At 43.4% G+C, this 14767-nt stretch overlaps 2 protein-coding genes across 10 annotated transcripts in view; one reads left to right on the top strand and one right to left on the bottom strand.

Moving 5' to 3' along the window:
* The window catches only part of RPP30 (ribonuclease P/MRP subunit p30), a 225247-nt gene that overhangs the window by 40477 nt on the left and 170003 nt on the right, over positions 1 to 14767 (top strand). For 7 of the 8 annotated variants that reach the window (XR_013824206.1, XR_013824208.1, XR_013824209.1 and 4 more), the window contains 2 exons: positions 2390 to 2495; positions 3233 to 3361. The gene's annotated coding sequence lies outside the window, so the exon portion shown is untranslated. The remainder of the gene's footprint in view (positions 1 to 2389; positions 2496 to 3232; positions 3362 to 14767) is intronic. The other variant, XR_013824207.1, reaches the window with a different exon arrangement.
* On the bottom strand, positions 3240 to 14389 carry ANKRD1 (ankyrin repeat domain 1). 2 transcript variants are annotated; one of them, XM_079899574.1, is made up of 9 exons: positions 13346 to 14389; positions 10924 to 11103; positions 9871 to 10008; positions 9636 to 9743; positions 8496 to 8594; positions 6866 to 6964; positions 6625 to 6723; positions 6389 to 6487; positions 3240 to 3816 (listed from the first exon to the last, which is right to left on the bottom strand). In XM_079899574.1, exons 1-9 carry the CDS (start codon positions 13352 to 13354, stop codon positions 3706 to 3708), a joined length of 942 nt encoding a protein of 313 aa, XP_079755700.1. In that variant the 5' UTR covers positions 13355 to 14389; the 3' UTR covers positions 3240 to 3705. The 2 variants fall into 2 exon arrangements, with proteins under 2 accessions (XP_079755700.1, XP_079755699.1); XM_079899573.1 differs by lacking the exon at positions 13346 to 14389 and adding an exon at positions 11961 to 12002.

Here is a 14767-nt window from a genome sequence, read left to right as displayed (position 1 = left end):
GGCAATAACATTGTGGAAGGGATAATTTGATACCAACCTTATAGGTATTTCTATAAATGTATTTCTTCAGAAATAACTGGTTAGGTGTAAAGGATGCATGGATAAGAATATTCATTGCAACAATGTCTAAAATGGGAAAATGGAAACAACCTGAATGTCCAATAATGATAGGATTGGTTAAATGATCCATTGTACATTGAAACATAAGACTACCGTTTATGAAGATGTCTAGAGTAAGTTGTTCAATTGAAAAGAGTTATAAAGCTAAATGTACAGTGCCCATACGTAATGTGCACAGAAATAACCAGCGTCATTAAATTAGGATTACTGGTGATGTTTGCTTTCTTCATTCATTTCTATAATTGGCTTAATACTTAACGAGCATGTATTGCTTGTTCAAGGGGAGAGGAAATTTTTTCATTTGGGGGATAAAGGCAGTATGACAGATGTTATGACATGGAGAAAAAAAGTACAGCAGGAACACACTTGAGACTAACGAAGTCTTAGTAAGAGTTAAGGATGGCTTCCTGGAGGACATACAGCTACCCTGAAGGGGAGGAATGAGGAGAAATGATGCAGTGGGGTGGGAAGAAGAGCCTTCCAGGGAGTTGGCACAATATATGAGAACAAAAGCTAGTGCCTGGATTTTTTAAGAAACTGAAAATTCAGTAGAGTTGAAATTTGCTGTTTAGCTAGGAAAGTAATGAGAAATAGATGAGAATAAAGAGTTAACGGCAGCCAGATTTCAAGAGTTTTAGAAAACGTTAAGGCACTTTTATTTCATCCTGAGAGAAGTGGGCAGCCACTGAAAAATTTTGAAGTGGAGAATGACTTGATCATATTTGCATTTTAGAAAAATCACCCTGGCTGCAACTTGAGGAACAGACTGGAGGGAAGTGAGCTGAGGGCGTTTGAGTAATCTGGGAGCTGCTGTGGTGATCTGAACTAGGGGAGTGGCCCCTAGGATGAGAGGAAGTGGACAGATTACAGCACCCCTTAGGTAGTATGCTTGGTAAGAAGTCTTGGTGGTTGGTTGAACGAGGGATGAGGCAAAGGGAAAGTCTAGAACAACTTCCAAGAGTCTCCATCGGCCAGTGGGACATTCCCTTCACTGGTAAAAGGACACAAGACGCAGACTGTGGGTCTGGCTTAGGTGGGAGCTGGCTTAGGTGGGAAGACAGGGAGCTTATAAAAGGTGACCGCCAGGGCCTTCCCTGGTGGCGCAGTGGTTGAGAGTCCGCCTGCCAATGCAGGGGACACGGGTTCGTGCCCCAGTCCGGGAAGATCCCACATGCCGCGGAGCGGCTGGGCCCGTGAGCCATGGCCGCTGAGCCTGCGCGTCTGGAACCTGTGCTCTGCAACAGGAGAGGCCGCAACAGTGAAAGGCCCGTGTACCGAAAAAAAAAAAAAAAATGTTGACTGCCAGTATGACAGAAACTTGAAGATTTTGCCTGAAGTGTTTATCTTTTCCATTAGCAAAGGTCACTGAGTTGGCCTTGTTATAATGGGACTTATTCCATGTTGATTCTCATGCCCCCTCCTCTGTACTAGTGCAAATCTTTATATACAGCAACACAAAAGTGTTTTAACCCCTTACTTCCTTCTCTCCTTTAGCTTCCAGCTCTTGTGGGGAGGGGAATTTGAGGAAGACATCAAGAGAAAACTTAGCCACGTAAATAATAACACACCCAAGCTATGCTGTGGGAGACATCATTGCAGCAGTGGAGATGCTGCCTATGTTGTAGGTGCTTTACTTGGAAGAAATGGAAGGACCCCCAAGCCTTAAGGATCTGACGGGTTAGAGCCAGGACCCTCAAGGGAGAGCAGGGGGTGGCAGAAGGGGATTGAGAGGGAGATAACAGAGAGAATGAAGCTCCTGACGCCCCCAGGAGGTGGACTCTACGGATTGTTCAGAGACTAGATAGAAAAGGTACAAAAACATTTCAAACCATCCTCACAACTCCATGATCAGCTAACTGGAGGATCTTCTGGGTACGGACTGTGCCTACATGCCCTCTCAAAGTGTTAGAGGCATAGCAAAGAGGTTATGAGTTTTATCCTATCTGGGGTGTTTTATGGGAGGGGTACTAGTGCGAGTGTTTCACGTTGGCCTTCATACTTTTCCCATAACCTTGCCCTTTTCTGTGTTCTCTCTGCTGCCTGAACGCTGTGCTTGAATAACTCCAGTTTATCCTTCAGACTCCCCTGAAAGGTTCCCACCTCAAAGAAGTCTTTGTAGAAACCCTCTCCGCGGCCTCCCCATCGAATGACGGGCCTCCACAGCTTAGACTCTCAGCACTCTGTACTTTTTACTTCTTTATATACTTACTGCAGATTGTTACCATATATTTATTTCTGTGATTATTTCTTTAATATTCATCTATTCCAGGAAGGCAGGACGGGGACAGTTTGGTTTTCTCATCACAGGTCATAGCACCTGGCCCAGCACGTGGCGGCAAAGTAGCTCCCCTTGGAGGTCAGCAATCATTGGCCAGGTGTGTTTTCTCGTGGGCAGGCTTTGCCATTACCGCGGGTGTGCACAATAATTGTTAATCCTCAGATTAGTTAAGCCCCAGGGGAACATCTTAAGGGAACACCTTAACTTGCAGTAATCATTTTGCCCACCAGAGGTCTCTTTCTCCCCATCACTGGGGCCAAAAAAGCTTGAACTCCTGGGTATCTTTATGGTTTTCACAGCTGTGCTGCTCAGTGTGGCTGTGCTATACCACCACTTCCGCATCGCCTGGGGGCTTGTCGGAAGTGCAGAATCTCAGGCCCCACCCACACTGGAGGAATCGGAATCTGAATTTTAACAAGATCCTCAGGTGATCTGTGTACACGTTAAATACTGAGAGGTGCGGTTCTACGGGACACTCCTAATATGAAAAGCTTGGAAGACAAAGAAAACCCCATCTAAATGGCCTTTTTGCATGATTCTCACTGAAAGGAGGAAAGAGGGTTAGGATTTGCTTTTATTATGAACATAAAATATACATACAGCATAATATACATTTACACATTTACAATTCGCAGTTACTTTCATCTCTTTTGAACTCATTCAGTTCTGCACGGCCCAGCGGCCCGCTCCTTCCACTTACACTCAAGACATTCTCTTTACCTTGGTACGTACAGCGTGTGACCTAGTAAGAATGACCAGGCCCAGGCGTCGAATGGCGGGCTTTACAGTCCTCACAGAATCACTTTCATTCTGTTTCCTTTCCTGTCGCTACAGGCTTTCCATGGCCTCACACTTCAGCATGAAAAATTCAGGAGAAAAGAAGGCTGCAATAATCCCCTTTGTCTTTCAAAAACACCCTGAAACATCTTCCATGAGAAACATCTTCCATGAGCGAGGTGACACGTAAGTTGGCACTGACAGCGCTTCTGGTTAACACAGTTTAAGGGCTACCTATGGGAAGAGGCTCTGATGCATCCCATAGAAACTAAGCTTGTTCTCCAAATGGGTGACCACAAAGGATCTGAATGTCGGTGGTATCACAGTAAATAAATAAATAAACAATAATAAATACAAATAAATAGAGTGGGTTTCACTAAGGGAAATGTCAATACCTACGTCCCTGTGCTTTCTCAAAACATAATTAGGTGCCGCTTTACAACAGTTGATAAAGAGAAGCTGGTTTTCATGATGAGTTGCTCTTCGGGGCGGTGAAGAGCAGCCAATGGAAGCTTCTATCGTCGTTTTCCTCAGAATGTCTCTATGCGAGAGGCTTTGTAGGAGTTCTCTTTGAGGCTGTCAAATATTGCTTTGGTTCCATTCTGCCACTGTAGCACCAGATCTATCGGGGTCTTCCCAGCCTAATCAAAATAGAGGAGGGAATTTGACTTCCAGGGGGGAGGCGTCTATAAATTCATCTCGTGAGTGTGTGTGTGTGTGTGTGTGTGTGTGTGTGTGTGTGTATTTAATGAGGTAATGGATAGGTGTATGTTATTGAAGTGTTTTATGTTTTCCATTATGAGTGATTTGCAGTTTATATTCAAACCAGCCCTTCACTGTTTCTCACGGGAATGCTTTTGGCATTTCAGATTAGCAATGGTTTTCTTTCCTGTGGGATATCCCAGGTGGTGGTAAAAATCCCCAGTCCCTAGACACTAAACAGCAAGAGTAAGCCAAGTCATTTTCAAACTCAAAAAATGCCTCCATACTTACCCAGTATCCTGCAAAATGGGTGTGGGGAGGTAGTAGTATCCCTCTTGGACAAGAACCACTTCCTATCAATTTGGAAAATGATTCCTGATTGATAAAAACTGGAGGAGAATGAGCTGCTTCAACACCTTGGCCTAAGTACACAAGTACCACTCCAAGGGGTAGATTTTTCACAGCTGCTCAGAACTTACATTGGTCTCTCCCAGGAAAGTTATTTTTCTTGGAGATGATATCAATGATGTATGAATAAATAACTTTTGAGACCAAACATTTTTTACCTTAAGCATACATCTCAAGATATTTACAACAATTAAAACTGTGTCATCTCTCAACTCTTGTCTTTAAATTTGAGAAGTCCTAAAATTTTCCATCTCTATTCATTCAGAAGTCTCTCTTTATCCCAGAGACTGCAGACTGGCAGCTTTGAGATGCAAATAAAGCTAGAGACCTGTTTTGGCCCAAACAGAGCTCAGATTTTTTTTAAACCTGGAATTAATTGGCAACAGTTGGAAATTAAGAGATTTCCCAGCTGAATTTGTGATCTCTGTGAAAAAACTGGGAGACCTGGCCGCACAATTCCCGTGGTTTCACGGAGCAGCAATGGGCTGAGTTGGGGAAGGGCTGCTACCTTTAAGTAAGCTGTGTGCATGGCACCAGCAGCCACCATGTAAGTCATCTATGCCATCTGCCTGGAACCTGTGCGGATTTGAGTTAGTGGCCCTGCAACCTTCATTCTGGACCTTCTCACCTTGTAGCATCGCACCTTGAGGGACACTCATCAGCAAACACGAAGACAGAGTTTTGGACAACAATACAGTAATGTATTGTTTCCAGTTCCCTTCAAGATGGTGTCCAATAGCTTAGTGGTCTTTTCTGGGAACATCCATCCATTGGGTCAGTGACATTAACAGTTCCAGAACCTTTATGCTGGGGTCTTACTGATAATTCAGAGCCCTGAGCACTATTTGTATATTTGGAGCTATTCTTTCATGAATTCATCGAACTCCTCTGTATTGAAATTTATCTCGTGATTCCCTGGCTACTTACACAGTCTCCCCAAATCTGTACGCTATTTATCTCTGCAGGTAGTGTCTCTCACTGCCTGAAAAAAAATCATATTTTCTGCAGCCTTGGGGATTTCATTAAATCTACTCTTTCTGATAGTTTAAATTATTTATTTATTTATTTATTTTTTTGCGGTACGCGGGCCTCTCACTGTTGTGGCCTCTCCCGTTGCGGAGCACAGGCTCCGGACGCGCAGGCTCAGCGGCCATGGCTCACGGATCCAGCCACTCCACGGCATGTGGGATCTTCCCAGACCGGGGCACGAACCCGTGTCCCCTGAATTGGCAGGTGGACTCTCAACCACTGCGCCACCAGGGAAGCCCCCTCCCAGTGATATTTTTAAAGCTTAGATGATGCTTGAGTGGGAATTGGGACCATGAGGAAAATTTGGTTACATTCCCTGGCTTACAGATGAAGCTTAATTAATACGTACTTATAAAGGGGACTTATACAAGCATTTTCAGGGCCTAAATACAGGAAAGTATTTTGAGGGATGTGCAGATAAACCAAAGAGGAGAATGAACAGAAATTATCTCAAAAATATAGGCAATGGGGCTTCCCTGGTGGCGTGAGCCTGCAACAGTGAGAGGCCCGCATACCGCAAAAAAAAAAAAGAAAAAAAAAAAAGGCAAAAGTATGGCTCCCCCTGGAAAAAGTGGTAACCTGTCATGCTGCTGTAAGGAGGGGAGGACTATTCAGAATTACTTGGATTAGATGTTGATTAATTTGAGTTCCTTGGCCCTTGGTTGCATTGACCACTGTGGAATTTTTGACAACTTCAGCAATGGTGGGTGTCTTTATTCCTGACTACCCCAAACCTGGCTCAGCCAGGGATGGCCAAGGCAGACTCTGCTTATGTCTGTAAGCGTGGGCGGTTTGGCCATCTTTTATCTTCAAGGCCAAATTTTTAAAGAATTACTACAGGCTATATTAGGCACCGAGGTCATAGCAGTCACGATGGCTTCCCCATCTCTGACCAGGTGATCTGAGTCCTTGCCAAACTCAGCAATGTCCTTATGGGAATGACCAGGGGCATTTAAACCATCAAGAGACCCCTGAAATATCAACACTACCGTTGTAAGAATCTTTTCAAGTATGTGAGCCATATTTCTGTTCGTTAGAAAGCTGGCAAGCAGGGCCCCTTGCTTGAGCACTTACACAGTTCTTGATGTTGAGGTCGGCGCCATACATGATCAGGAGTCTGATCATCTTGTACCGGTTCAGCCTCACGGCGTCATGCAGGGGGGTATCTCCTTCCTAGAGAAGCAGAGTGAACAGACAAGGTGGGCCTGAGGCCAGGAAGTGGGTCCCGCAAGGGTGCCCGGCTGGGGCAGTTATTCCAAATATGTAAATGAGTGAAGCTTTAGGAGGCCAAACTCTGCCGGGCTACTCACTCGGTCCTTGGCGTTGAGTTCCGCCTCGCAGGCGATGATATGCTCTGCGCACTCGTAGTGGCCGGTCCTCACCGCCACGTGCAGCGCCGTGCTGAGCAACTGCAAAATGCAAGAGCCTGCTGTGTCCCTGGGCTTGAGGACAAAGGCTGCCCAGACCCCAAGGCATGTGTGAAGGGGAGAAGTGGAGGAGGGACAGGGTGGAGGAGGGGAAGAAGGAGGGGGACAGGAGGAGGAGAAATACCTTATCCCGCGCACTGATTTTTGCTCCTTTGTTCAGCAACAGTTTTAAGACATCCAGGTTTCCTCCGCGGCTTGCCCAGTGAATGGCTGTGGATTCAAGCTATACCGGGAAGGTAAAAGGACAGGAGTTAGTGAAAGAAGAACCTAGACAGAGGAATTAGTACTTCGTTTCTAAAGCCCGGGAACGCCAGGTTTGCTAGGGCATCCGTGGGTGACACTGGGCTGTCCTCGTCTAGGTTGCCAGTTGTAACTATTGTAGTCGAAGGCTCTTGCCTAGTGTTTTGGCTAAACTCTTAAGTGTGTGAATGTGAGTGTATGCGCTCCTGTGTATGTATCTATGTGCGTGTTTGCATCGTTAGGAGGTTCTTAATAAACCTAATAAATCTTTTTAAAAGAGGATAAGAGCTGCAATTTATTGGGAATTTCCTCGTGCCAACATAGTGCTGCGTACTTCAGACACAATGATGCTCCCAGCAACATTATGAAGTGGGTATTCTGTGCTCGTTTTGCAGATGAGAAAAACAAGGCTCCGAAATATTCAAGTTTCTTGCCCAAGGAAACACAGCTAGTAAGTGGCAGAAGAGATATTCTAACCCACAGTCTGCCTGGAACTTTTAACCGCTTTTGCCAGGTAGACTCAAAAGTTCTAGACAAATGTATTTTAAAATTCTGGCAGAATAAAAGTAGTCCCTTCCAAAAGATGTTCATCTGGATCTGACACCTCTCCCTTGTCCCTGTTGTTTTTTCCTCATCCCTTGCTGGTTCTCTCCTGCCATTTGTGCCAGCACACCCTCTGTACCTTGACCATCATCACTCGTGGTCACTGCGCTTACTCATAGGAGTGAGTCTGGTATATCCCTGGCCCTCCAAATCCCATGCTCGTGAATTTTTGTGTCTTTCTATACAAACTTTATATTTTGTTTCTTTTCTTGTTTTTCTGTGTGTACGTCTTTTGGGTTCAATTTTGGCCAGTTCCTTTGGACTTTTCCAGTCCCTTTTCCACTTTGCTGAAAAGTCAAATTGAGCTGTATTTAAATAAAGCATTTTCCCAGCTCAATCTTCAGGTCGTAAAATATGCTGTGTACCGGTCTGTGTAGAAATCACAGTGGTTGAATTACTGAGGTCTGAATAGCAGCTACTTTCCGTAGATGAAATTCATTTTGTATGCAGTCTAGCCCCAAATCTCACAGATGGCAATCAGCATCTATCATATAAGGTGTGCAGCTAGAGAATTCTGAGATGCTGTTGGCAGCCAAGGGGCCAGGAGCAGGCGGCCACATATGGTGGAAGGACATGGAGGCTGAAAGGCAAGTGTTGACTGCGTTACTTCTCAGTAAGGCTACTGACGTGATAATGACCCAAGTCTTCGATGAGGTTATTGAATTCTGTCCAGCAGCTCTCACTTCCTTCGTTTCCCTGGAACACTCCTCTCCTTTCAGTATGTGTAGACAATGCTTCCCACATGACCTAGTCCCATCTCCCAACTTCCCTTTGTGCGGAGAAACGAGCTTCTGCCTAGTTCTTGCAGATCAATTTTCAATACAGTCAGCCCCCTTTTCCATTGTAGGTTTTCTCAAGTTTCATATAGTCTACTTACTTTGGCTCACTTCCAAACAAAGAAATATATTTACCATATCACGGAATTCAATCTGGGCTCCAGCTTCTATTAACTTCTCCACAATTGCCAAATGTCCTTCTAAGCATGCTCTATGAAGAGCTGTCCGTTTATACTGTCAAAATAGAGATTTAAGAAAGAGAGAGGGAGCGATGCATATAAAAATGAGCATAAATCCTTTCTAAGAAGTATGAAGCTGGGGACTCTGATGACCTAGCTGATAGAAACTTGAGTGCTTCTTTATGAATTAGAAATGTCAAATTTACTAAACTCGTTGTCTACAACAATTATTCTGCAACTGAGATTTGCGCCTCCTGCAACATACATTTCTAAGTGCTTCGAGGTCTACATCGAGGCACATGGGCTTAAAGATTCAAAACTACCTAAATGCTGACATTTCCCTTTCTTGTATTTTGTGCCTTCATGGTGTCTGTAGTATTTGCCATGCAGTTCAGGCTGTTTTCTTCCATCTGGGACAGTTGATAGGTTGAATATCAAAAAGCATTCAATTCATTTTTAAGAAAATGGGAGACATTTTTCATTCAACTTCAGAAATGATTCCTTATTCCAATTCATGGGGGAAAGGATACAAAAAGGGTTAGTGATTTCTGGTAAATGGCTTCATATAAATGGATTAATAGACCGTGCTGGAACACCTTTTAGGCATTTCACTCCAATGCCCTCTATTTTCAGATAAGGAAACTGAGGTCCAGAAAATGCAGATTGGCTGCTAAAAATCCAATAGGCCAGTAGTGATAGAGCTAGCACTTGAACTCCAGTCTACAGATTCCCTGTGTGGAGCTGATGTATTTGAGTCCAATCAAAGATAATGCTAATAATATATTTCTCCATTGGTGACTCGTTGGTCCTGCCATATTAAGAGTCTATCCCAAAGATCTAAAAATTAAAGACAAGCTGAAAAAGCAGTCAGAAGTATATTAGAGTGCAAAAAATAATGCAATCCCTAGCACTAATCCAGCATTTTCTTTTTCTGGACCACTGCACTCCCCTGTTATGCTATTGGCATATGTGGCAACAGCTGGGGAGACTGTTTCAGGTGGATTGATTTTTGGCACTAGATTAGCAAGGCTGCAGCAAAGCATAAGAAACACGAAATTAATGAGCTGGATTTTGCAGTGCTTTGTATAAGCCTTACCTCATCACAGACATCTGGATTGTTCTTGTCTGACAAGAATTTTTCTACTACTGGCAGTTTATTCTCCAGGGCAGCCTTCAGAAAACTAGGCACATCCACAGGTTCTGTCTAAAGCCGAAAAAACAGTGTGAGAGTTACCATGGGTTTTCCAACATTCAATCACACCCTCCACAGATATTTATTCCCCTGTAGCCTAATGCCGAGGTGTAATACTGCAAAACCAAGCAGCCCTTACGATGATTTCGGGTTCAGGTTCCTTCACAACTGGAACTTTAGTTTTCCTGTATTTTTTCCTTTTCTTCAGTTGAATGATGATTTCAAGGTCTTCTAAATTTTCAAGCTTTGATCTTTGTTCTAGTTTTTTCTTCTTGAGCTAAAAAAGAAATCCATGTTTCAAAATACAGTGAGTTCTACTGACAAGCATTCTGGTTGTGTCAAAACAGAATCTGCAAGGTCTGAGCTAAGTACGTGAACAGTTTGCGCAAAAAGATAAAAAATTTATAATAAGTCTTTGACTTGGATTTAGTGATTTCTTATTCAAGTACTTAGGGGTCAAATTTTTCCGCTAATTGCCTTCATCTTCACTTTCCTTTCTCATAGCATCAGCTTTTCACTGGAGATAGGATCTAGTCTCTAAGTGATGATTTTGTAATTATTTCCATAAACAAACCCCAGATTTCTGTAGAATTTTGTATCATGCTCATGAATTTTTTTTTTTTTTTTACCCAGAAGACTCCACTAATAAGTTTTAAGCTCTAAAATTTCAATGCCATTGTCTTTCAGGTGGCCCACTAAGCAGGGCTCATGAAATAGACTATCCTGGACTACAGCTAACAAATGCATGTTTTATCTGTGGTTAGTAAGTAATGAAAATTCACCCAGCAACACATTTTGTCAACACAGAAAGCGGCCACAGTCAAACAATGATCCTTGGACCACAAACCACATTACTAAGAAAAAGAAGGCTCCCTTGTTTGGGATTAACCAGACAGTGTAAGACATCAGAAATTCACTGGACACATTGCTCTTTCCAAGTCTTTCAATCAAAACACAGTCACAGAACATACAGTGACTGATTTGGAATCCAGAGGTCATAGTCTTGCCAAAGAATTATTTTCTGCAACCTGTCCCATAGAAGTTGCCTCTTTATAGGTTAGAATCTGGTAAAGAAACATCTTTGGAATGGTTGCATTTGTTTGGTTTCTCTCTCTTCTCCTTCCTGTCTGGCATCTCCATCCTCTGCCCTGTCCCCAACCTCCCACGCATGAATTTCATGGAAGGGTCTTACCTCTGCCTCTCGCTGTTTCTCAGTTTTCCACTGTTGCTCTCGCAGGCTCACAAAGTGGGCTGGAAGTGTTTTCAGGTCGTCTTGCTTCTCTAAAGTGACAGCAGCTTCATACTCTCCATCTCTGAAATCCTCAGGAAGGAACTCCCCAGCGTCCCCACTGCCATTCTTCTTCCCTGTAACCTACAAGGGAAGATGGCAGGGTCAGAAGTAGCAGGCCTGTCCTGGGGTCATTCTCCACAGAAGATGCTGCAGGCAGCCCCCAGCCCTCCCTCCCTGCTGACAGTGGCCTCCATTGCAGCACATTCTCCTATCTCAGGCAGCAACGAGTTGCTGCAGTGTTCCAGGATAACCTTCAGATGCTTGTCCCCCTCTCTTGGTTAAATCAAGGTTTAGGTTAGGTTGAAATGTTTAAATCTACTTTTAATCTACTTAATCACATTTCTCCTAGGAAAATCACATCCCCTCCCTCCCTGCTGACAGTGGCCTCCATTGCAGCACATTCTCCTATCTCAGGCAGCAACGAGTTGCTGCAGTGTTCCAGGATAACCTTCAGATGCTTGTCCCCCTCTCTTGGTTAAATCAAGGTTTAGGTTAGGTTGAAATGTTTAAATCTACTTTTAATCTACTTAATCACATTTCTCCTAGGAAAATCACAATCTGTCCTCCGCATCCCCACCGATTATTTAAAATTCTTTCATTTTAGGTTGATGATCCCTTGCCTTGAGTTATAGTTTCCAGACATATATTCCTGCAATAGAACTTCTCCCCTAAGGCATTTTGATAACTATACATGATTACACACTTTAGTAATAAAAGCAAAGGAGAAGATAATAGATAGGAAATATGTAGAGAATTCATTACTGCCAGCTCTCTTTTTCCAGTTTCACTTATTTCATCACATAAACCAACCATTTTCCATATATGACATTTTCAGAGTACCAGCACATTATGCAAGAAAGAAAAGGGCATTTCAATTTTCAAATAAAAATCAAGGCTGCCCCATTTTTCACTTCGTAGAAATAATGTCCTTTACATACCAGCTCTTCTACTTTCAGAACCATCATGTTGACCTAAAGTTCCTCTGTCTGTTTTCCTCCTGGGGGTTGAAACGTTGAGTCGGCCCTGGGGAGCCCCCTTGCTCTGATCAGCTTATATAGCTAGGGCCGGGTGAGCTAATCTTCCAACCTGGGAACCCAAGTAACACCCCTGCCCCCACCCGGGGCCAGCTCAGAGGCAGGTGAAGTTTCATTCCAGACTCAGTGTCTGGGAAGCAGGAGAGGGAGGGGATGACAAGTAACCCCACTGAATATGTGAATCAGGAAGAAATGTGAGAGGGCCATTCCTTTGGCAGTGACCACACCGCTCAGCAATGCAAGTCATCCTATTTATCGGGAAGCCAGGGGACAGCTGTCTGTTGACATTGCACCACACCACTGCTCCTTTTCCTTCTTTGTCAGCTTTCATATGACTAACCCTATCAAGAAAATGTAAATGCCCTGCGTATCACACCACCAATAATATCTTTCTGATAACCAGACTTATCGACACGTCACTTGAGGGAAGTGTTGCTTCAGGACATCCTATTCCCATGGGTAAACAGCCTGAGAGGAAAGGATCCGGGTCCTAATTGCCCTTGTCTATATCTGTTTGGAATTCTCTGGAGTGATGTCTGGGGCTAAAAAGGCCCCATGACATGCCACCTTCCCATCATTATAAGAAATTGAAAGCATTCAGTAATGCACTTTTATTTTATGGTGTCACAGGCCATAATTAGCACATGACATGCTTACTGTCTTCTTAAACAGCATGCTTACTGGAGCAATTTTTATTCAAAAAGTTTCCAAAATGTCCCAAGATAGGTTATATGAGACCGGTTATTAGTAACAATATAACCTTGATTAGGTCATAGAGCCAGAGTGCTCAGGTGCTGTGGATAAAAGACTAACCTGTGGGAGCTGGTCAATGGAAAACTGATGAATTCATAAAAGTGCTAACAAAAGATCAAGATAAAAAAAATTAATTATATGGGGCTGAGTGAACTGATGAGGATGATTATAATTTTTGTGACTCTCCGTTTTAAAAAAAAAAAATCCCACAAGGACTCAGAGGCAAAAAATATACAAATCAATTTTCACTGCAAAGTAAAGGAGCTGTTACAGTGGAGGATTACTGGACTGAATGTCACTATTATGACATAGTATGAGTGTGTTTCGTGTTTGGTAATTGCAATCATTGTTGCTTTTGTTGCGGTCATCCATTTACAATGCGTGGTGTCAGTTTGTTTGTCTTGTAAAAATAAAATACAGTGTGTGTGGGTGAGTTGTGGTGAAAAAAAAAAGGAAATTTAAAATTCCTGGAAAAAAAATAAAGTTAATTAGTAAGTAAAAAATAATAATAATAAATGCATATCCCTGGGCCCCACCTCAGGCATTCTGAGTTGATTTATGGTGAGTCCTAAGAATCTGTATTTTTCAAATTACTCAGGTAATTCTGATGCATGAATGCTTGAGACAGGTTGCAAGAGGAGCAAAGAGCTTTGCTTGGGGATGGGGTGAAAAGACCTCTGTTTCTGGCTTCTCATCTCTGAGGTGTTTAATTATGTGAAAATACTTAGGTCTCTTTACAGTTCAAGGAGAAACTGAGATTACTATCTCCAAAGCCATTTAAAACCTAATTTTTCTTAGTAAAAGTGTGGGACTCGAGGGACATTGTTCCAGCTAATGATTAAGAACTCTCCAGACAATAGGGGCTTCTTAGACAATGGGTGAATTTCCAGGATGTCCGGCCCCCTTCCGAGAAGGAGGGAGATAAACAAAATGTAAAAAAGGTGTCTGTCAAAGACCAATCAGGAAGCTGGGGACAAGTTCCCTCTCTGGTCCGAGCCTAAACCGGGACCAATCAGCAGGAAAACACAACCAAATCTATAATTTACATACGGGGAAGTGGGAACCTATAAAACTGACATATTCGCGCCCAACCGGGGTTCCTTCTTCGACCTCCTGCGTGAGGATCAAGGAACCCCGGTGCACCGGCCTTCAATAAACCTCTTGCGTTTTGCATCGGCTTCCGACTCTTGTTGTTTCCTGGGCGAGTCGAAACTCCTAGGAGACCGCGAAGGTCTAACAAAAGAAAGGAGTGGGGGAGTGAGAGTCTGAATGGAACAAGTGTGTTCATTAGGATGTTATGTTGACCTGTGTTTATCACTCCCTTAAACGTGCCCACACAACAAACATGGCTGCCAATCTCTTCCCCCTTGAACTGATGTTTTTTCTGGAACTTTCAGAATGAGACATTGACACACACACCCCAAAACCAAAGTGCTGGCAAAGAGGGACCCTCGCAATAACTCCTGTTATCTATTCTGGTCTCCTAAAGTTCTATCCTAAAAGGTTTTACTTAAGGAAATTTCCTGGCATTTTCTTTGAGGTGGAGACAGCTATAACCATTTTCATTGGTCTCATTAAATAAGAAGTGGCCATTTAAGGTTTTCCTACCATTTGTGTTATGCCTTTTTGTTCCAGGCCTGACCCAAACTGAGGGGAGCCTTAGGAGATATCTTTGAGGGAAGGGTTGTGTGTTGTTTTAGCATCTTGGATATAGAATCCCAGAGCTGTTAGTGCCCTCAGAGTTCAAACAAGACCAGTGCTTTCATTCTGCAGAGAGGATGCCGATGCACAGAAATGTGTTGTCACTGGCTGCAGACACACAGCCAGTTGGTGGATGCTAGGCTGAAGAGTTTGGATTCCATCCATCAGAAGCAGAGAATCACTGAGGCCAGAGCAGATTTCCCATGGTGGTTCATACCTAGACCCACTCAGGGCCCAACCAAAACTGATTAAAGGGC

The sequence above is a fragment of the Stenella coeruleoalba genome (genome assembly GCF_951394435.1).
Source record: "Stenella coeruleoalba genome assembly, chromosome: 16".
Classification (NCBI taxonomy): Eukaryota; Metazoa; Chordata; class Mammalia; order Artiodactyla; family Delphinidae; genus Stenella; species Stenella coeruleoalba.
This window is presented reverse-complemented; position numbering and strand designations above follow the sequence as displayed.

Coding starts and splice junctions, on each gene's coding strand:
- ANKRD1 (XM_079899573.1), bottom strand. CDS start 11,987: ATGATGGTTCTGAAAGTAGAAGAGCTG. Junction 9,744..9,870: donor AACCTGAACCCGAAATCATC/GTAAGGGCTGCT, acceptor TTTCGGCTTTAG/ACAGAACCTGTGGATGTGCC. Junction 6,724..6,865: donor AAATCAGTGCGCGGGATAAG/GTATTTCTCCTC, acceptor TGCATTTTGCAG/TTGCTCAGCACGGCGCTGCA.